Source organism: Lissotriton helveticus, chromosome 7, assembly GCF_964261635.1.
Source record: "Lissotriton helveticus chromosome 7, aLisHel1.1, whole genome shotgun sequence".
Classification (NCBI taxonomy): domain Eukaryota; kingdom Metazoa; phylum Chordata; class Amphibia; order Caudata; family Salamandridae; genus Lissotriton; species Lissotriton helveticus.
The window spans coordinates 1633930708-1633954034 of record NC_136068.1 but is presented as its reverse complement, the minus strand read 5'-3'; the positions used below and the strand labels follow the sequence as shown (position 1 = coordinate 1633954034).

The 23327-nt window shown below is 47.9% G+C and overlaps 1 protein-coding gene across 1 annotated transcript in view; it reads right to left on the bottom strand.

Moving 5' to 3' along the window:
- The window catches only part of ASPDH (aspartate dehydrogenase domain containing), a 267820-nt gene that overhangs the window by 31028 nt on the left and 213465 nt on the right, over positions 1-23327 (bottom strand). Inside the window, exon 6 of the mRNA XM_078655309.1 lies at positions 8227-8453. Within this exon, the coding sequence (XP_078511435.1) occupies positions 8227-8453 (227 nt within the window). The remainder of the gene's footprint in view (positions 1-8226; positions 8454-23327) is intronic.

The window sequence follows — 23327 nt, the reverse complement described above, 5'->3', positions numbered from 1 at the left end:
CAAGAAGAACAGGAAAACAGATAAACAGAAAAAGGTGAGATTGAAGAGAAAAAGTAAAGATGCAACGAAAGAAGGTAAGAGGGCTGTAAAGAAAGGAAAACAAAACTCAGATAGCATGAAGGGAAAAAGAAAGCAAATAATGAAAGGGAGAAGGAAAAATTAAAGGGATTAAACCATAAATAGAAAGAAGTAACAAGAGATGGAATGACAAATGAAAGAATGACAGAAGAAGAGAGAATTGATGGTGGAAAGAAGAAAAGAGAGATATGAAGAAGGAAAGAAAACAACGTGGAACAAACAAAACAAAACAATGTAGGAATTATTGATAAAAGAAAGAACGTAAGATTAGAACAAAAATGGAGAGAAAGACAAATATTTAACAAATGGAAAAGGTGTCATTCACATTGACAGAAGTAAGGCCTAAAACAGGAAAACAGACCTAGAAAGGCAGAGAAGAAGAAAGAAAACAAACAAGAAATAACGGAGAGGATAAATAAAATCAGAGGGAGAGTAAGGAACAAGGATGAATAAAGGAAAACTTATACAAAAGGAGTCAAAATGTATGAGGAAATAAGAGGGAAAGGCATACAATGTAATGCAACGAAGACAAAAAAGTCAAGAAAAAAATTAATTAAACAAAACAAACAAAAATAATTAAAAGAAGGCATAAAAAGGCTGACAAATAGAATTAGCAAGGTAAAAGAGGAAGTTTAGGAACGAAGATCGAGATGTAAAGACGATGGGAGCAGAAAAAAGAAATGAGGGACAACAATAAATATATGAAGTATTGAAAAGAAAGCTGGATAGAAATGAGAGAGGATTTCAGGAAAATGAAGAACAACAAAAATAGAGTGCAATGATGTGAATTGTGAACATAGAAAGAAATAATACATTGGGAAAAGGAAGGATGAAAAAAAGATGGAAATTGAAATCTGAACTTTTTTATTAGTGCCTTGAGCTGCAGTCTGGACATGTGTTTTCCAAGCGCCTTGTAAAGGTGTGATCGCTCACAAGAACTTAAAGGACTTCTGTCCAAGATGGCTGAGAGAAGGGGCTGGTCTGGTGAATTATTCAATAATTTTATAAGTATGAGCCATGAAAAGGGGATAGCTATGTCACCAATTAGCCCTGGCTCCTACATAGAGGTTTACTAACCTGATTGTAACCCCAAGATTAAATAGTCCCTTCATCAACTGATAGTGAAGTAAACTGGTGCTGCCATGCCATGAAACCCAAGTCAGGCCCACTGGTCCGCGCTACAATGTTGTAAAAGTTTTTGTGGAGTCTGTGTATGTCAGCATTTATGTGACTTAAGTGTGAACATTTGTGATCTGTGGTTAAGGGAGCGTGACTGTTTGTGATCAGTAGCTGACACGTTTTCCTGCTGAAAAGATCACTCGGGTGCTGCTAGCCAAGAGATTCACCCCCTGCAGTGAATATATTCTGCCAAAATGCGCCCCCCGGGGGAGGTGAGATCGGTGGACCAGTCTTCCCCCGGGGTGTTCACGCGATAGTTAGGACAGGGTGTTAGGAAAGGTTAAGGGGTGGGTTTAGGGGTGGTGTTAAGGTAGGGTTTATAGGGGGCAGGAGAGGAAGTTTCATCCTCTTCCTGCCCCCAGCGCCATTAGGGAAGGGTTAAGAAAGTTTTGGGGAGTTGTTAGGGTAGCTAGTTTAGCCAGGCCAGTATATGGTACTTCGTAGGTCCAATCTACCGATTGGGGCGGGAGTGTCACGAAGCCGGTTGACCTGGTGCACGTTCTCTTTTTCTTGCAGTGCCCACTTTCCATTCAGTGCAGCCCAGTGGCCAGAGTGAGGCTCCCGACGGCGGGGCACTCTACGCGTGCATGTGATGGCGGAACCGGACGTGGTGGCGGTTCGCGCGCATTGTTGGTCCTGGGCCGGGCTCGGGCTCGCGAATCTCCTGTGGCCCGGGGTTCTGGATGTTGCGTGGGTCGTGATGACCCGCACACCTCGGTCCGTGTTGGTGGGTGTGGCCACGGCGGTGGTGGCATGCCAGGAGGAGCCACCACCACCCAAAAGAGGTATATCTGGGCAGGGGCGAGGGATGGGGCAGTCTGAGCCTTGAAAGCACGGGGGACGGCGTAAGAACCTCCCCGTGTGCATGCAGGGTGACGCGGCCGCCTCAGTCGTGATGGCAAGGCCGGGGTCTTGAGGTCAGAGTAGCACGCGACAGGGGAGGGGGCCTCAGGGAGTGCTCCCAGCGTGTCCCAGACATCGGAAGCTGGTGGGCATGAACTGGGGGGTTTAGCATGTGAGCTGGGAGAAGTTATTGAGGAGGAGGGTGGGGAGGATGGCAAGTGTGATGAGCCTGCAACCAAGGATTTTGCCCTTGTGTTGTCAGGCAGTGAGTCTGTTGGGGGTGAGGAGTGGGGTTGGGGGGGTTCAGCCAGTCAACCTTTCCTGCAGACCTGGACGGGGGTTGCTTCACAGGGGGTCAAAGGGAAGGGGCTCCTGAAGGTCACCACGCAGCACCATTCATTAGAAACCCCAGATGGCAGTGCCCACGGCCCTTCTCGGGCCCGGGGGCCATGTACAGGTGTTCTGAGCCACAGGCCCTCAGCAGACGGGTGGGCAGGAATGTTGCTGGAAGAGAAGATCCGCGACCAGCGTCGTATTACCCAAGAGACCAAGATGAAGTGGCAGGTATTGGGCGCGGCCAGGGAGACAGGTTGGGGGTGCACACGGGGGTATGGGCCCCCGGCACATGTTCTTGAGGAGAAAGCACGGGCCCGGCCGAAGGGACTCTGGGCCCTGAGGCAGGTGGGTCTGGGCGGAAGAGGTGAGGCCCCCTTTGGGGGGGGACAGGGACTGCCATGACGGTGCAGTGACCTGATGGCGCTGGGGCCCCTCAGGCTTCGACGGTCTCTGGAGGGTGGGCACAAGCCAGCATTGGAGGCTGGCAGAGGCATGGGTGGGCCGGCGGGGTGTAAGATGGCCTCTAGACGCTGGGCAGAAGCAGTAGGAGGGGTCCACTGGGTCCTGCCCTCCACCGAGGGCCGGACTGGCCATAGCGGGCACCGGGCATTTTCCTAGTGGGCCGCTAGGGTGGGGGCCGTTTTTGCAGCACAACTGCATTATCGGCCCCTGTAACAAAATCGTCCGAAACCGGCCCTGGCAAACAGCTTGGCCGCTCCCAGGGGGGCCAGCAGATCTCTTTGCCAGGGCCAGTTTTGGTTTCCAGTCCAGCCCTGCCTCCACCGAGGGAGCGGGCATTAGCGGCGCAGGAATGTGAGGTTGTGCCTGGTGGGAAATGGAAAGGTCTGAAGAGAGCGGTGCGTGAAGTGCTGGGGGCACCTGTTAAGGGTGAGATTGAGGAACAACTGGATTATAATGATGAAAGCAATGACTTGGAGAAGGGTGAAGTGCGGGACTGTGTGGATTGGGGGAGGGTTAAGACGGCAACAGGGAAGTTTGGTGTTTTGCAGGTGCCACAGTCCAGCACAGCGGGAGCAGAAAGGCGAGCCCGAAGATGGCAGACGCCAGAGGGAAGGACCAAGAGGTGCCCATGAATTTCAGGCGAGGGTACCTGGTGGGTGGCTTGGGATGATGGCCCAAAATGGGGGGGCGGAAGAAGGTCTGCTGGTCGGTGGGTGTGGGTGAGGGGTCTGTGAGGGACCCGGGAGTGCCTTCCAAATTGGTGGTGGAACCAGTGGGGGGGATAAACAACTGGTGGGAGCAAGCGTCCAGACTGACAAGACTGATGAACAAGAAGGGAAGGATGACAAGGGGGATGATAAGCATCGCAAAAAGGTATCGTACATAGGTTTGGTGATGGTGCTGGGGTCGCATTTATCTGAAAAGACTAGGTCAAGGATATGGACGCACAAGTATGTAGACCTATTCAAGCTATTGCACAAAGAGATAGAGGCCAAGGAGGGTTCTAAGGAGGAAGAGTGGCAACTGACTCGGCAGCCGAGGGTGCCGGTAAATATGGAGAACTGTATGTCGGCATTTCTGATTTACCCGAATATTTATTGCAAGAAGCATTTAGAGAGGGCTATAGCGTTGCTTAAGTATATTGACATCATCCGGAAAGCCCAGATGCATTTCAGTGGTTTTGCGTGGCTCAGTTACGACGAGGAGTTTAGGGCTAGGATTAGCGTCAATCTGGATAAGCCATGGGGTGAGGTAGTTCAGGAACTCTGGATGCAGTGGATGTCCTCCACTCAGTCGTTGGCATCTACACACACGGCCAGCGCCCTCCCAGTCACATACCGGCCTTTTCAGTCCTGTCCTGCCCAGACTGGGGCGGGAGGGCATGGCTTTTACACCGGAATGGGAGGACAGAGCACTTACACTGGGTCAACGGGACAGTGTGGCAGACGCCATCCTCTCAGGCAATGTTTCACGTTGGCCACACCATCTGAACAGTGGCGGGTCATGAAAGGGGGGGGCAAGCTGGGCCCGAGGGCTCCTACATCGGTTGACGTTGAGGTCATGGTTCCATGGCTCTCTAGGTACCCTGATAGAGAGCCCGGATTGAAGATTCATTGGGGGTTTACGGAGGGTTTCGGTTGGGATACCAGGGCCCCCGGGAGCAGAGATGGGCGGAGAATTTGAAGTCAGCGAAGGAATTGCCAAGTGTGGTTGTAGCTAAATTCCAAAAGGAGGTGTTAGAAGGCAGGATTGTGGGCCCATTTGATCATTGGCCTGTCTCAGACCTCATTATATCACCTTTCGCCTCCTTCCCATTCACCCTGCAGATTTCTCCCTGCTGGGGATGCAATTCGAAGGGGCCATCTTTGTTGAGAAGGTCTTGCCTATGGGTTACACGTGCTTTGTTTGAGACGTTCAGCTCTTTTCTGCAGTGGGAATTTATGTGCAGGAGCGGTCATCATGAGGTGTCTCACTATTTGGACAATTTTCTGTTCGTTGGGAGAGCGCGGTCTGGTGAGTACTAGTGGGCGCTTACTCAGTTTCAAGTCCTGGCCCAGGACTTTGGGGTTCTAGTAGCCCTGGAAAAAACAGCTGGGTCCAGCTTCAGTCTGACATTCCCAGGTATTGAGTTGGATTCGGTCGCTTGGATGGCCAGGTTACTGGAGCAGAAGGTGACAGACATGCAGGTTTTTCTGCTGTAAGTGATTGAGGAGAAAAAGATCGATCTGCGGTCGGTGCAACGACTCTTGGGGTTGTTGAATTTTGCATGTCGGGTGGTGCGTGCTGGGAGGACTTTCTGCAGACGTCTCTGCATGGCCATGTCAGCGCCGGTGCTCCCTCATCACAGAGTCAGGATCTTGATGGGGGTCAGGGTGGACCTTCGGGTGTGGCAGAGTTTCCTGTCTGACTTCAATAGTGTATCGCTGGATTTTGTGGATGACAAGATGGTTTGGCAGGTGCAACTTTTCTCTGACGCCGCATGGGGCTTCTGATTTTGGGATCTTCTGGGACAGGAGGTGGTTCGCGGAACAGTGGCCAGTACATTGGTTGGAACAAGGCAGGAGCATTGCTTTCCTAGAATTCTTGCCACTGTTTGTAGCATTAGAGGTATGGGGCCTGGAGTTCCAGAACAGGTCGGTATTGTTCCACGTGGACAACAGGACTGTAGTGGACTTGGTGAACAATCAGAAAGCAAGGGACCTGCGTGAGCCACGCTTGTTGCAAAGTTTTATGTCGCAATGTCTGCGTTTTAATGTGCTGTTTCGCGCGCAACATGTCCCAGGTGCAAGCAATGACATTGCAGAAGCATTGTGTCATTCGCAGTGGCAGCGTTTCAGACGTCTGGTGCTGAGAGCGTAGGCTTGCAAGACCAAGGTGCCGGATGGTATGTGGCCTGGGGAGAGTGAGAGTAGTGGGCCTGGTCGAGAGATCCATAGCTAACTCTACGAGGTGCTCTTACAGGTTGGCGTGGTCTGAATTCGGCGCATTTCTTGGATGGAACAGTGAGACATGGCGCATGTCCAGACAAGGATGTGAATAGGGAGTCATTCGTTTTGATTTGGACTACATTGATAAAGGGTTATCTCAGTCTACGATTGCAGGGAATTTGGCTGGGATTTCTTTTTACAGCACGTCGTACATCGGTTTTGATTAGGGGTGGGCGGAATTTGCGTAATCGCGTTATGCAAATCTCTGCGAAATGGTAAAAAATCTCAGCGAACACGCAGAAATTCCGCAAACACGAGGAATTGCTTGTTCGCAATGCTTTTTTACTGTTCGCATTCGCTGTTTGCGTGCTCGGGGGGAAAAATCTTGCAAACACGCATTTGAGAACGCGAACAAGCAGAAAATTTCACGAAATTGCGGAACGCAGCATTTTGGGCAATTTTGCGTTCTCCGCGGAACTCAAAATTACCCAAATTCTGCAAATTCCACGAGCAGAACGGAATTTACTGCCCAGGCCTAGTTTTGATCCTGCAAAAAGTGGTTTGTTGAGTAGAATGTTTAAAGGTTGGGGGCGTGAAAGGGGCGAGGGAGGGGGGGAGGCGCCTAGAAAGGCGATTACTTTTGACCTGTTACAAGGCCTGTTGGTTGAGTTATCGCATTGTTGTTATGATGAGTATAAGGTGGCATTGTTCCGTTTGTGTATGATTTGGATGTTCTTTGGGGTGTTACGGGTTTCAGAATAGGTGGGAGCAAGGGGCAAAGCTGGTAGGGTGTATGAGGATGTGCACCAGGATGGGACGCATCTGGGTATTTGGTTGGGTTGTACTAAGACGGACCAGGTTTGGAGGGGCAAGTGGGTGTGGCTGGGCAAAAGTGGATGCGTGGAGACATGCCCGGTGAGGGAGTGGCAAGAGTTTTGTTGAAGGACACGGAGGGTAGCTGGGGAAATCTTTTGTCATGCTTCCCAGAAGCAGGTTATGGCTTTTCAGTTACTGGCGGTGTGACTAATTGCATTGAGGTGCCTGGGCAGGGACCCTGCTAGGTATGAGATGCATTCATTTCGCATTGGCCCGGCGATGGCGGCAGCATGCCTGGGTTGGTCCTGGGACAAGATTAAATGTCTTGGACGATGGAGGTTTCGGTGCTGCGAACGCTATGTGCGCAAATGAGTCAGGTGCCGAGGTAGGCCGTAAGGGTGTTAGAGGGGTAGTTGTATGTTGGTTCAGTTGTATTAATATTTGTTTCTCTTCGTAGGTTGCGTTGGGGGTCCGGGAGCCAAGACGGTTACCTGGATTGTCGGACACTCGTGTGTACATTGGGCATCAAAATATGCGGACAGGTAGGTGTACGGTCGTAGCCTTGGTCTGCGGAGCAGCCACCATGAGGTACACTGGTGGAGTAAGAGTGGGATGCGCTGGGGATCATTGTTGCCCTGGCTGATGAAAAAGGTGGCTCAAAGGGGCTGCCCAGACATGTTGGTTATCCACTTGGGGGAGAATGACTTAATCAAGCAATCCAGCTTGTCCCTTCTACATTTGATGCAACGGATCTGGCGGCCATGAAGAGCAATCTGGCAGGCGCCTGTATTGTATGGACCGAGTTTGTACCGAGAAGGATTTATCTTGGGGCACTGAAGCCCGCCGCAGTCGAAAAAGCGCGACCAAAATTGAATTGTGCAATGAGAGCTTTTTGTTGGAACAACAGTATTAAAGTGATTGCTCATGTGGTATTGCGACTCGAGGAGTCACTGCTTTTTCACGATGATGGAGTGCACCTCTCGCACATGGGTAATGCATACTACATGATGGAAATGATGGATGTCATTAGTAAATTGTGGAACAAGTCCATTTGGTGCCGAAGGGTTTGAGGGCGAAAGGTGCACTTTAGCAGTGTGGGGCAGGTAACCACCCTCCAGGGGTTTTTCCTGGTTGGCAGTACTTTGGAAGGGTGGGGAGCCTATGACGGGCATACTCACCCCTCCGGGGAGGGGGATACAGGTGCTGATGGGGGTGCTGCATGCAGGAGTGCGATGGCTGGAAATGCTGGAAGAGGTTGAAAGATAAGTGAGGAAGCGAATGGTATAAGGGAAGAGGTCGCTGAGTGAATCGGGAGAGAGTAACTGGAGTGAGGGAATGGATGATGGATGAAAGACCTGAGGTTGGGGATTGTTAGATGTTCATTGATGTTGTGTTTAAATATGGTTGTCAACCCTGTCCTAATAAATGGCCTTTTATGCTAACATACAGCATGGAATGGTTATTGCACGAACATGAAGGAGTGCAGAGAAGAGAGCCCGTATGAAATGGACAAATTCTTCATTTTAACACCCAGAGTGAAATCGAAACGGTACCAGAAAACAAGAAAGAACATGGGGCTTCTCACCTCGGATCGGCCACCAAGGCTCCGAGCACGCCATCGAAACCCAGGTTATGAGCCGCCATGCATGCTGCAGCCATTGTGTTCACGTTGTTGGGTGCCAGGGGGCAGAGGTCACGCACCGGTCCCTCATAGAGAACTGTTCGCTTGCTCTTCACTTCCTGGTTAAGATCCCACAGCCGGCCCTCCAGTTTAAAACTGCTGGGATGTTTTGTCATGGTAATCTTCAGACCCTAGAGACAAAAAGATTGGAAACAGTAAAGAATAGACAGAAGGCAACATCAGCAACATTATACCCATCCACAAACTTAAAACAGCAAGAAGGGAAGGGAAGGAATAATAAAGAGACCAATCTGATCCATGCCCTCGACTCTGCCTGCTCCTCACTCCTTCTTCATAGGTCAGTCTGCAATCGCAGGCCATGTCCTAGAGGTGGACGAGCTACTGAAATCTTGAGCCAGATGCCTGGCTCTGGCTCATCTCAAGCTCCTTGTGGACCCACCCTCAAGCCCAAGACAAGCTAGGCTTTCATGTGGTGTCTGCTCCGCACTCCCCCCCACGTTCTAAACTCATGCACCAAGAATTAATGACAAAGCAGTGGTCAGGTGTCAAATGAGTGAGAGAAAGAGATACCCATCTACTTCCTGATTTGTACAGGGTGGAACCAGAAAATTTGAGGGTCAATCCAGTCTTATCTGTATGAACAAATTCTGTGATCCTAGGCAAATATTTCAATTCCGAGTCTACCTTTTCTTCATTATGACAGAAGAGAGTACCTTCAAATGCTTGAATTAAGAAACCTCTTATGTTTAACAGACTATAATTTTTCTCCATATTTCATAGGAATCTATGCCACATATTGGGTAGACATGACACATGACTTGCATACGACCCCAGTAGTGGCATTGTGGTCAGGGCTGGGGGAGACATGAATATTTCTAAGTTTATGTTTTTGTTTAAATATTTTTATTAACTTTGGTAGAATATCAAGAGGAGAACAAAGGTATTCCTTCCGTACATCAGGATGGGGACCAGCATAGGCCTGAGGAAAATGGTTGTTACATAGTGCATCATAACCTTGTACAAAGCATGCCAATGAAAAATACATTGATTCCCCTCCCGTTCCCCCCAATACTCTGCACCCCAAATTGCGGAGTAGAACCACCACACCCCCAGACCATGATCAATTTCCAAAATGCAGTTCATGTCTATTCAGCCTGTTCCCAGGTTTCACAGAACCAGCTTCCCAATAGCGATCCAGGCATAATATACCTAAGACGTGGGCTCTCCATGCATTTTTTGTGAAAAAAGACCCAGGGACCTCCAGCGTAGTCGTAAAATCAAATTAGGGAGGTTGATACTAAGTTGTTTATAGAGTAGTTTCCATTTAGGGTCAAACATTAAGTGGGTGTCATTCATATTACTCATCAGGTGTTCCATGGCCAACAGAGTCCATAGTCTATAGTACTACTGGGTGGACGGAGGGCACTCCCCCTTCCTCCAGTTATAATCTGTTGCCACTTTCGCAGCCCCCAGGCACTGGAGGGTTAGGTGCCATTAGTGACTCGTCATTGCTGTCCACATGGTGGGCTTGAGGTCTAGGAGCATCAAGGGGAGCAGAGTCGGTATATCGTTACATTTTGTAAAAATCCAGAGACCTCTTCCCAGAAGGAGTAGACCACCAGGGGCACAGCCTTTCCAACAAGGAGGGGAAGCCTTATGGTACATACGGTGTAGCCTGTGGGGGATGTAGTGTCATTCATAGCAGACATTGTAGTGAATTTTTCTCCCCAGGGTAGACGTAGAAGATTTGTGTGTGTCACTGCATAATTTTAACCACTGTTTAGCTGTGTTCTGTATGCCTATGGACTGTTCACACCCCCGGTTATGTTTCCATGATTGTGGCCTATCCTGCCCTAGGAGGAGTTTATATAACACAGCGTGGAGAATGTGCCTCGGGTGTCTATGAGCTTTGAAAGGGCTGACGCGAGCGTTATTTGAGCTCTAGTAGCTCATGCGGGAAAAACAGGATGTGTTATCCAATGCCGGATCTGAGTGCATTGGAGTCTCCAAGACTCTGGGAGGGCAAACTCAGTTCTACAATGGGAGAAAGATTTTGGGACAGCAGTATCATACATATCCCAAACCCTCAGGCAGCCTCCCACCCGTAACTTATTAAAGACACGTCCCTCCATGGCAGAAGTGTAGGACTGGTTGTAAAGGATGGTAGTGTATGGAGATGGGTACTGCACCTGTCCACTTGTTTCTACATACACATCCCAGGTTTTGAGGGTTGTGGCCACTGGGGTACTGATATATGTGTTAGGTGGTTTACTGAGTCGAATCAACTGGACTAAGTCCCGGAAAGGTCTCCAGAGTATTGTGTGATCCATTCCATGCTAGTTCTTTTCTGAGTTCAACATGGACCACTTTACCATGGTGAGCAGTTGGGCTGCAGCATAATAGTGCAGTATGCTCAGGGCTCCAAGGCCCCCTGCATCTCTCGGCTGTATCATCAGGTTTTGTGGGAGTCTGGGGGTTTTGCCCTTCCAGACGAATGACAGGCAGCGCTGGACAGTATGAAAGTACACAGATGATTAAATATAGTAGGAAGAAGAATATTCGGGGCATATTATCAACAACTAGCGATATTTATCGCTAAATAAGCTTAGCGAATTTTTTTTTATCGCCGCGCATCGCCTGATTTTATTGCAGAGATAACGTGCTATTAGCAACGTTTATCTCCAAACCGATAAAATATCCAGCGATAGCGACGAAATGCGTGAATATCGCTGGAAATTCAGCGATATTCAGGCATTATCACTAATAGGGACTTAACCTGAATATCCACCTCCCATTGTATATACAGGCTAAGAAGTGGTCTGAGCAGGCATTAGGATTTGGCGATATTCGCGCTTAGCGCAAATATTTTAAACGCTACGCCTGCATTGATAATAGGCGATAGCGATGTTAGCTACTGCTTTCAGTCGCTAACAGGTTGGGTACGCCCACTTTGCATGTCATTAGCGATAAATATCGCTGACATGCAAAGCGGGCCCCAAACCGCTCGCTATCACCTAAAAGCTATCTCTAACTGATGTTAGCGACAGCTTGCTAATAAGGCGATGAAATTATCGCAGCTTTGCGGCCGAAAACGGCCGCGAAAGCGGCAATAATTTAATTTTGCCTGCCTTGGTAATATGCCCCTTCATCTTTACCACAATTATCCTATCCAGCCAGGAAAGCATCAGTTTCCCCCAAGACCGCAAGTCCAACTCTGTAGTTGCCATCAAATGTGTGTAGTTAGCACCAAAAAGGTCTCCCACATATTTAGTTAAGTGTATGCCCAGGTATTTAATAGAGGACTTGCCCCAGAAGAAGGGAAGTTGTTGTGTCTCCTCCACTTGTTCTTCCTTGTCTACAGTTAGTGTAAGTATCTCCTACTTCTCCATATTGATCTTATAGCCGGAAGCTTTCTCAAATGCCTGAAGTAAAGTTATAACTGCCGGTAGCGAGGTCTTTGAAGAGCATAGTGTCAGGAGGATGTCTTCAGTGTATAGCAAGACTATAAATTCTTGAGGACCGAACTGTATTCCAGTCACCTCCAGTCACCTCTTGAGACTGCCATATCAGGAAGGCTAGAGGCTCAATGAAAAGGGCAAATAACAGAGGTGAGAGGGTACAGCCCTTCCTTGTTCCCCTGGAGACTATGAAGGGTGATGCACTGTGTCCATTAAGAGTGATCTTCACCATGGGCTTTGCATATTTTGCAAAGATCATGTTCACCCAATTGGGGCGCATACCAATTTTTCAAAGTTAATTGAAGCATGTCAAAGGTTTCTCAGTGTCCAATGACAGAAAACCACCGGAACTTGCTTCAGGGAGATCTTCTCCATAAGGTGGATAGCTGATCTAGGATTGTCATGCGTTTGCTGGCCTTGTATGAACCCAATCTGGCTGGGTATATCAGGCTGGGCAGCACGTCATTGAGGCATGTGGCTAAGATCTTTGTGAAAAGCTTTGCATCTAAGTTCAGGAGGGCTATAGGGTGTTATGACGCACAGTGAGATGGATCTTTTCCCGGGTTCGGTATAACCATCACCTCTACTTACCCCATGGACTGTGTGATCGCCCCTGACTCTGCACAGTGGTTAAATAGGGGCATGAGTTTAGGAATCAGTCTGGGTGAGTACATTAAAAAAAACCTGGGCTGTGAGACCGTCTGGATCCATAGCTTTATTCGACTTTAAAGATTTAATGGCTAGACGGACCACTACAGCAGTAATAGGGATCTCCAGGGCTTCCCTCTGTGTCCCCGTAAACCGTGGCAGAGGCCTGCTGGAGGAGGGTCTCCCCTTCAGCTGTGGAGGAGGGGGCGCTATTATAAAGTACCTGATAGAAGCGGTGGCTTTCTTTCACCTTCTTGGTGTCAGCCATGAGGAGGGTCCCTGCACTATCAAGAAATTCCCTGGTAAACTTATTTTCCTTCTTGCCCCATAAAATGCATGCTAGGTGCATGCCCACTTTGCTGCTACAAATGTACAAGTGTTTCTAAGGTGTTGCAGTGAGAACTTGACCTAGTACATGCATAACTAACACAGAGCTGCAATCAGTGGTATGACATGAGGGGCATCTGAGAAATTCCTACTCCGATATTTGGATCTCAACCTCCAGCTGTTGGACCTCTAGTTTGTAGAGTTTGTGGTTCAGCTGCTGCTGCTATAAAGAGGCCCCATATGACTTCTTTGAAAGCGTCTCAGACTCCTGGTATAGCAACCATCACTCCCTAATTAAGCTAAAAAAAACTCAATGCAAGTGCCAATTTACGGCTGAACAATGAGATCTCTCAGGAGAAAGGGGTGAAGTCACTAATGTCTGGGGAGCTGCAGCTTGTGCCATTCCCAAGTCATCTAGGGCGGGCGTGTGATCTGAGATGGCAAAATGTCCTATCAATACTGAACTGAGTAGCCAAATAAGTGAATTAATTAGCAGTATTTAGTCAAAACGTAAGTGTGTGGGATGGACATGAGAGTAAAAGGTAAACTTAACGTCCATCCTATGTTGCTCCCGCCAGACATCTCGAAAGCCAAGATTTTTCAGGTTTTTAGGGCAATTGGAACTTGTGCCCAATAGCCTCCCTCTCTGTCTTTATGGGGATCCCATGCCATGTTAAAGACTTCAGTGATTATAATCTCCCCTCTGGTCCACCCCGCAAGACCCTCCAGAAATGTTGGAATCAAGGAGTCCTGAGCTGTGTTTGGTGCACATACCGTCGCTATAGTAATGAGTTGTTGACCAGGGTGCCCACCAGGGCTAGGGATCTTTCCTCTCTGTCAGCCTTGATCTGTGAGACCACCAGGGGTAAATTACTTCTTACATATATAGCTACATCCGGCTGTTTAGTTGATGCCAAGGAGTGATAGCCACGGGGTATGCAAAGGTTTTGAGGGGTGCGCCAGATGGCCCCCCGGTTATTAGGGAAGTTCGACCCCACACATTTAGCGAGATCACTTGGATAGTAGTTTTGGGAATAAAACTAGGCTGTGTAGGTTAAGGCTAACTGATATGAAGTAAACATTGCAATCTTCTCTATAAAGAAATAGACCTTCCCCCTCTAAATCCCAAAACCAAAAAGATAAACATGAATTATGCTGATCATCAACAAGCAGATCATCAATAAAATGAAACATAGTTAAAACCAGGAGAAGGAAAAAAAGCCCTCTCCAACAGTTGACAGATAAGGGCACAGTGTGCCTTCAAAAACCGTTATATGGGGCAGGGAGGTCCCCACCACTTAGTGTGTTGACGCCCCCAAGACTAGCACTGGTCAGGTAGATATCTATTTTCCCCAGGAAAGTATATGGTACTTCCCCAGCCGTATTTCAGCTAGTTCCCTTCTCCCCTATCTTGCCAAAGTGAGCGAAAAAATTGCAAATAAACAACTGATGGCCCACCTTGAATCCAACCACTCCCTGCACGGTTCCCAATCTGGTTTTAGAACTAACTACTCCACGGAGACAGCCCTTCTAAGAGCGACTGAAACTCTTCGGGCAGGAGCAGATGAGGGTCATACTATGGCACTCATCATGCTGGACCTCAGCGCCGCGTTTGACACTGTAGCTCATTCCATCTTGCTACAGTGTCTAAACGAAGCTGGGGTCACCAAGACAGCACTAGGCTGGCTCAAAGCTTTCCTTCTGGGACGCAGCTTCCAGGTCCAAAGAGGTGCGTTCCTTTCAGACAGCATTGCTCTTGAACAGGGGGTACCTCAGGGCTCTGCCCTGAGTCCGACCCTGTTCAATTTGTATATGGCTCCTCTTGCAGATGTGGTACAATCGTATGGCATAAATTTAGTATCGTATGCCGACGATACCCAACTGCTCATCTCGCTATCCCAAGCCCCGACCTTAGCTGCAACTAACTTCAAAAACTGCATGCAGGAGCTGGCAGGTTGGATGAACCAACACTGCCTAAAACTTAACGGCTCCAAAACAGAGGTTCTTGTGATAGGTGGTAGCGATACCAGCTGGACTCAGGAATGGTGGCCTTCCTGCCTGGGACCTTTACCCACCCCTGCCGTGGAAGCCAAGAACCTAGGGGTTTGGGTTGACCCCAGACTCTCCTTTGATAGTCATGTCCACAAAGTGGTAGGGAAATGTTTCGGGGTGTTAAAAACTCTAAATCGCACTCTAGACCTTCTCCCGCTAGAGGCCAGACGTACCCTGACCCAATCACTAGTCACCTCCCGTTTTGATTACGGCAATGTGCTCCTTTTAGGGACAACTGAAAAGAACAAGAAAAAGCTTCAAGTCCTACAGAATACGGCAGCACGGCTAGTCCTTAAACTACCCAAGAGAGCTCCTTCTAAATCCGCCTTGGATGCCCTTCATTGGCTCCCCATAAGAAAAAGAATTCTCTTTAAGGCACTGCTCATTAGCTACAGGATCATCTCCGGGACAGCTCCTGATTATCTCAAAGACTTAGCCATACCCTATGAGCCAAATAGAGCTCTCCGCTCAATGGGGAAGGGTCTCCTTAAAATGCCTCGCGTAAAGAAGGCCAGGATGGGTGGTCGCTCTTTCCGCGCTCTGGCGGCCTAACACTGGAATACCCTTCCCACGCACATCAGATTAGCTGAAACAGAAACCAGTTTTAGGAAAAACTTAAAAACCCACCTGTACACCCTATGATTTTGGCCTCTGCATCCAGCTACTCTCTCCACAGCGCGGGGACACGCCGGGAAGGCGTCACCAGGCGCTTTATAAACTCATTTATTATTATTATTATTAGCTTCCATGGTCAGTTTGTGGCCCTTCAGCTAGGTGGCCACACGTACCTCAGCCCCCCAATGCAGCACCCCCTGCTCCCACGTGCTTTTAGTAGTGACATTCATCCTGGTCCACTGAGATAAATTTAAAACCGCAGTGAGGCTCCAAGGACCCACACAAGGCTGTCACTGTAAAGACAGATGCACAAGATCTGCCCATCTCCTCATCTACCAGGGTGTCAGGCCGTAAAAGTACACGAGTTGTTCTTTATCCCCAGGGCCATCTGAAGGTTACCCAGTATGACCTCTTGTGCGGTTCAGAATATAACAAAGGATGTTTTTAATCAGATAAGTGGTTGGCTTCACCCAGACCCTGGACCAGTGCCCCGGTTCTGACTGGCGGGCCCCAGCAGGCATGGTCCGAGTTCTGGGAGCTGCTTAGGTCCACAACATCTGACCCCAGGGGTCCCCATAAGCATTTGAGCAGGAGACCCATCAAGGCCTTGGCCATCCACTCATCTGTGAAAGTGTGACACTGGTCTCTGTGTTCAAAGGAGAGGCCGAATGGACACAGCCACCTATAATGAATGCCATCATCCCGAAGCTTCGGTGTACCTAGGTGAAACTCAGGTCGCCTCTGTAGCATGAGTTGAGAGACATCTTTATATACTGTGCAACAAAAGTCCTGAATTCCTACTGCTCCTACTCTTCTGGTAAGGCATAGGATTTCCTCTTTCTCAGAGAAGTAGTGGAATGTTAGACTTGGCCTTGTTGGCTAAAGTTGACTTAAACTTTTTGCTTTTCCCCTAGACTGTTTTCCTGACAGAGAGCTGTGAAGTTAGATGCTGGAGGTACTAGCCACCACTGCTAATCAGTGTGTAAGTACAGATGTTCCCTGTATAAATTGTAGTGTAGTTTGGTTGTCTCTGATTGGTATGTTTGCCTTACCAGCAAGATCCCTAAGTGGTGTGCACTGTGTGTGCCAGAGCTAGTACTAAAGAAATGCGCAGAGGAGGAACACAGGTCTTCAGTGTAGGTCCTGACAAGTGCTACCACTTGTCAGGCCTTACTTTCCCATTTGCATACACATGGGGCACCCCTGTAGGACATACTGGGTAACCCCTAGGCAGGGTGCAATGTAGGGAAAAGGCAGGACCTGTGCCAGTGTGGGTCCTAGGTCCTGACAGTGGAAAATGCTCCATTTCATTTTCCCTGGTGAAAGGTCATCCTGCACATAGGACAGAATGGGGGAGTCTGGGTGCAGTATTGTTAGCCTAGTTTCCAAGAATTTGAAATGGAAGAGTGAATTTTGGTAAGTCTGAATTGACAGCGTCATAACGCATCTTTTTGGTTAGATAGTTTTGTTGTTGTGTGTCCAGAAACCGCTGTTTGGGAAAATGGCTGAGTTTGTGCTTTAGACCTTTTTGTGTGTCTCAGCAGAATGTGAATTGCCTGCCTGGATCTGGGAGAGGTGAGAAAGGCTCAGGGAGGTCGTGCCCCAGGGGAGGGGTGGAGATGGCACCAGGCTGCGCTGCACCTGGAGCCGGTAGAAGGAGAGGCTTTGCGAGGTGAAGAGGCCTGGTTCAGAGCCATAAAACAATAGACCCATCTCCCTCTGAGTGATTAAAGATCCAGGCCCCCAGTATCAAAGAGGGGATGGTGACACGGGGGAGATATGCAAGACTGATAATTCCAAGACTTTGGTCAGGTTATGTTAACTTTGTAGTCGAGAACGGTCTCGGTATCGTTCAGAGAAGTGTTGCGAGCGCTTTTTCAGACGCCGTGGACTGGTCGAGTCTCTGGTGGCTTTGACCTGTCCGTGATCGGGAAGAAAACCTCTGCCTCAGGAAGAGTTGCTGAATAGGCTGCGGGAGACACTTGACCCTTGCTTCGCGATCCGGGGTTTGTGAGCAGTTTGTAGCTCTTGACTGAGGAGAGGCTAAAGGAGCGCTGCAGTGGGTCATGCCCCCCCTTCTTCCTGAGCAGGACTTTGCTGTGTGCTGCGTCCTGTACCCCAAGGGCCCGAGGTGAGATGGCTCCCTGTTTGGAATCACAGGAACATAAAATAAAAGTTTCCTGGAAGTCTCAAGTGGCGCGGTGGTGGGACCGTGTCGTGGCAGACCGTGACCTCCAAAGGGGTGCCTAAAGTGATCGTGGGCATCCAGAGCGAATCAAGACTCTGACGCGCAGGGTGAGTGTCTTGGTGCGGCTACAGGTGTTGGAGCACCTGTAAATTGTAGGCATTGTGGAAGAAGACGAGATTCGGGATGCGCAGGGGGTGTTTGTCGTAGTGCAGTCCAAGCACTAGTGAAGAGTGCCGGGACATCGTGGGCACTAAGAAGGAGTGAATCTTCGACACACGATATGCGGCGTGTGGTGAAGAGGAGAGACTCAGACCGGCAGTGTGCATGTCGTGGTGCGGCTCGGGCATTAGTGATGTGCACCAGGAGACACAGTGAGTCTCGGACGCGCCGGGGGGTGCATGTCGAAGGTGCCACCGGAGGAACTGGTGAGGAGTACCGAGGAGCGGTAAGCACAAGGGAGTGAAGAAGTCCTAACAGTGCTGGAGAGGAGAGCCAAGGGATCGGCCATCAAAGGCAACGTAAGGTAGCTACAGCACCATGTGGAAGGCTTTGTGGAAGGAGTTTGTGCTGAACATTGGCAGCCCTGACCGGCAGCACCGCAGGAGCTGAACTACCAGCCCGAGCGCACCTTGCCCGTGGTGACAAGGTTCTTGAGTGAGGCCAAGCCTCTGCGGCAGGAGGAGAGTGGGGTCGCGCCCCCCAGGTAAAGTGGATCATCGCCTGGGGAAGGGTGCAGGCCCGGAGGGACACTCTCTCAGTTTCTCGCTGCCGGCAGCTGTGTGCGCCTGTTGCTTCGGCCCGGATCTCGGTCCGTGCTGATCGCGGACAGGGCAGTACAGGGGCCAGGGCCTGGAGTGGAACTTGGGTGTCATCGTTGATCTGTGTTGGGGGTAACCAGTCGCACAACTTCTAAAAACAGTTGTATAACACGTTGCATTTTTGCTGCTAACGAACTATCGAACTATTGAACAACGTCTGACACTAGAGGTGCTTAACGAACTCAGGGGTTAGTGCACTACGCCTTACGTTATGTTTCTCTTACAGGATACAGGATCATAGCGTAGCGCACTGCATTGATTGTTTACTGTATTGTACGGAATTGCACTGTGACGCATTACCTTATTACTTCCTTGCACAGGGGATGATGGTGGTGATGCGCATTGCATTGTTTTCCTATCGCACTGTACGTAATTGCAGCATGATGCATTGCTGTATTTCTTCTTGAACAGGGCATGCTGGTAGCGAATCGAATTGCATTATCTTGTGTTGACTCAGTACATGATCTTGACACTACGCATTTCATTGTTTCACTGTGGTGTAGTGAAGGGAGGGCCCTGCTTGCAACCATTGCTATGTTAGCATAGGATTATTAGAAGTTTAAACACCATTTTACCTTTTTGCTGCTTTTGCACAAGACACTGCATGTAACTGTTGTAGTAAGTTAGGCTGATTGAATTTCTTCACATGAGAACAGCTTGTTTTCAACATCCCTAGATTTACATCGCGGCCTTAGTCTGCACTGTGAGTACACAAGCCTCCAAGGTTACCATAACAATGTTAGCTGTTATTCGGGCTGATCGGCCCACGCTCTAGACACAACATGCACACAGCTGCAGCTAACTGAATATCTAGCGCCTTTAATATTGCACTGCATGCATGATTAGGGCACTTGCAGAAAATCCGTTTCCAAAGAGAGAGAGCTTTTGATGATCCTGATGTGATTCACCTCTACTGATCTTTGAGGTATGGGGTTCCCCATTCAAGCCTAAGAGACTTTCTATTATTATAAAACCTAGTCCTTAGCAAGAGAGGGTGGTACAGGAGGCACTATAGGACCTGTTTCCACTATCATAATATGATTTCTCCTTTTGTGTTTTATGGAATTGTAACAATGCTGATCGTATTATTTTTAATCATATGCCTGCTTATGTTCACAAAAATACTGCATCTTATAGCACATTGTTAAAATAAACATTTAAAACTTTTCCTTGTTTTTATTTACTCACTTTGTGTACTCGTATGAGAATAAAAACGAAAGAGTGTTCTTGATTCCCACCATTCCTTAGAGTATCCTAAGTCGCATGTTCTGGGTTGTCTAATTATTGGTAACTTTGCTATAGAGCGGAGAGCTAATGAGACACTGATGCTAGTCGGTTAGGGGTTCTAGGTACTGAGGTGAGTTTTTTGGTACACCACAATTCACTGAGGTCCTGGGTCTCTGTGCACAGTTCTGTGTATGAGCAGAATCCCTGCAACAGTGCCACTGTACAGGGACCCATCTTTAAGTAGTGCAGTATTCCTTGAATTTTGCAATGTGTGTGAATCTAGTTGAGAACGGTTAAAAGTCAGCATAACTGTTGGTTAGATGCTGTGGTTGGGGATTAGAACTGCCCAACCCACAGGACACAATATTACCCAGTGTATATATGTGGGAGTTGTATCGTATGGTCAGTTCGTATATCTTTTTATATAAACTATACTCGTTTTACACAAACTCGTGTGGAGTCCATTTGTGGTGACATCATTGGGATTGCTGTTGGCGTGGTTGCACATACTGAACACTCGTGCCTTGGAGATAAGCCTGGCAGCTCGTGTCAAGCTACTAAGGTACTAAGGGGGTGAGCAGGGCTGTGTCGGACGGTGTCCTTTCTTGGCCTAACGTGGAAGGGGGAGGTCCGGGTCACGCACTTGACAACAACGGTGCACGCGGGAACTCCGGCTTCTAACATGGAACTTGATCAAGACAACTCTTGGTCTCTGCTACTGGGACTGCTTTTTTGGGTCCACATGGTGGACTCTGCCCTCCTAGACTTTTGAATGGTTGTCACACAACAAGGATGGGAACATGCCAATAACACAGGCCTCCAGGTTGGAGTCAATGACCTCTTGACTAAGTTCACTGAGCCATAAGTTCTTCCTTCTTTAGAGGTTTTTACAGGCAAATGAATGTGTGAGCTTTTCCTCTAATGCTTCTTATCAGGCTGTCATATCATTCTCAGCAGTCGTATGGGCCTCCACTTGCTTTTCAGTGTCCAGGGACCTTTGGACCACTGCATCTACAGCTGTGTGCAAGTCTGTAAGCCTCATGGGTAAGTCTGAATGAAATTTCGTTAAACCTGCAGAGAGGTCCTGCCTCAGCTCGTCTCTGAGCTCTGATTTGAAGGCTCTCCGGCTGCCCATTAGGTCTGCTTTAGTGAGCGCCATGCCAGGTGTTGAGGCTGCGGCTCCCGTGCCGGTCGTATCCGGGTATGCATGTATCCATCCAGACATGGACGTATGCAGGCTATCTGGAAAAATACATGGTTACATATACTGATTAGAGCCACAAAGCACTAATACAAGTATAATACTGGCACCTGATTTTCAGGTGAACCATTTCACCTAGAACCTCAAATAAATGAAACAAAATAAAGGTGGCACAAATCATCCCACCCTCACTTCTTACTATGAGGGGAGGGCCACTCCAACCTACTTGCCAAAGACATAGACCTCATTTAGGGCTGGCTTCCCCAACCAGTCGATCGTAAGCTACCAGAAGCTCCCAGACTCCTTTAAAGTAGCTTGGAGCCTTTAAGTTAATTTTTAAATCAGCAAAAGGTTACATTTTTCTTTTAACATTAAGGGAATGCTGTGTTTACCTTGCAATATTATCATTAGGCTGCAGATAAGCAGGGGTTGATAATGAGCATTGAAGAACTGAAACACTGAAGCATTTAGGTCTCAAATGAAATTCCTCCTCAACTCAATATTGGAGTGCGAGAACAAATTATGTTTCTGAATGCTTTTAAATGGCAGAAAATTTAAATTAAAAGTTACCTCAATGATTAGCTCTACATTTTAAAGTACTCCCTTTTTAAAGTGTCTTACAGGTATCAGGCCGTTAGCTCCCAGTGACCAGTTGACATTGTGCCATATTTATAAATGAAAAATAGTCATTTTTTCAAATGGGAGAAATTTAAAGTGAAGAAAATGTTTTCTATGAAACATTAAGTATTAATATCTTTCTCCATTTTCACTTTAGCTAAATACCTCTTAATGTTTTATGAAGTATGTTAATTCACTTAAAATTCCTCCCATTTAAACAAATGTATTTTAATGTTATAAATATTACACTTGGAAAATTGGAGAAAATCTTAATGATGAGTTTATGGAATCCACATAAACAAAGTTAAATCTTAAGTGTAATTTTCTCGATACCATCCCATATTTATAATTGAAAAATACAGACATTATTTTAAGTTGGAGAAATTTGCAAAAAAATGTTCCATACTCGGAATATTTTTGCAGAACATTTTTCTACACTTTCAATTTCTCCCATTAATGTTAAACATGTATTGGTGCCACGTATGGCGAAAGGTATGTCCTGTGTCATAAGTACATATGACACGGTCTCTCAGTCACCCATACACATATATTCCATTCATACACATGTATGTTCATGCAACCACATACTCTCTGACACACATGGCAGGGCAGCCATGTCATAGTGCCCTAAGTCAAAGGATTTTCTTCAAACCATGGCATCTGGCTGTATGGACATAGAGAGAAAGAAGACTTGGGTCCATCATGGTTTTGTTATGTGTTAGACTTGGCACCCTTGTTGTGGTTTCTCTTGAATTTTTGCCTCTACCTCATGCCTTTTTGACTGTGTGCTGGATTTCGTTTTTTCCTGGCTTAGATGCTTTGGGCACTTCGCCACTGCAGATTAATGTCAAAGAGCAAATGTTCCCTGTGTAAATTGTGATTATGATTCGTTCTCCATGATTGGCATATTTGCTTTACTGGTAAGTCCCTAGAAAAGTGCACTGAGTGTGTCCAGGGCCTGGAAAGCAAATGCTACTAGTGGGCTTGCAGCACTGGTTGTGCCACCCACATGAGTAGCAAATTTGTCTCAGACATGACACTGCAGTGTCTTCGCGCGCAGTCTTAGACTGCCTTGTCAACCTGACCAGTGCACCCACTTGCCAGGCCCTAACCTTCACTTTTCTTACAAGTAAAGCATCCCTATGATGGGCCCAATGAACCCCATAGGCAGGGTGCAGTGTATGTGAAAGGTATGGCATGTACTCATGTGTTTTACATGTCCTGATAGTGAAATAGTCTCCTTCATTTTTCCCTGTTGAAAGGCTGTCTGTTCCATAGACTTTCCAATATTACAAGATAGAGGAATGAGTTCAGACTATCTGAACTCAGACTGTAATAACACATCTTTTAGTATAGGAGTTTTTAAATTGTTTTTAAAAATGCCACTTTTAGAAAGTACAATAAGAACAATTGATGGTCAGAATGCAGAACAATGTCATACATTCACACCGGTAAAACGATCTGGGCCTAAACAATCATTTTATTGTTCCCCATGTCATTTTAGTTTACACCCATCCATAGGCGAATCAGTCCTGACCCTGTTCCTCATGGCAACAGTACAGCCTGAACTTCCAGGCCAGGTCCTCCCTCGACTGGAAACAAGCATCCTTGGACCGGTTTCGGGGTATCACCCCTCATCAGCCAGGCTAGCTTGACTCCAGTGGCATGGAGGGCACAGGACCCATGTCTGGGAATGCCCGTCCCACTCGGGGTGAGAAATGAGAAAACAAAAATTGATGGACAGAATGCAGAACAATGTCATACGTTCACCCCAGTACAGAGATCTGGGCCTATATTGTTCCTTTTTCTTTTGTTGCCCTACGTGGGAAGGGTATGTGCCGACATATGCGCACTGCACCACTGGATTCAAGCTAGCCTGGCTGAGGAGGGTT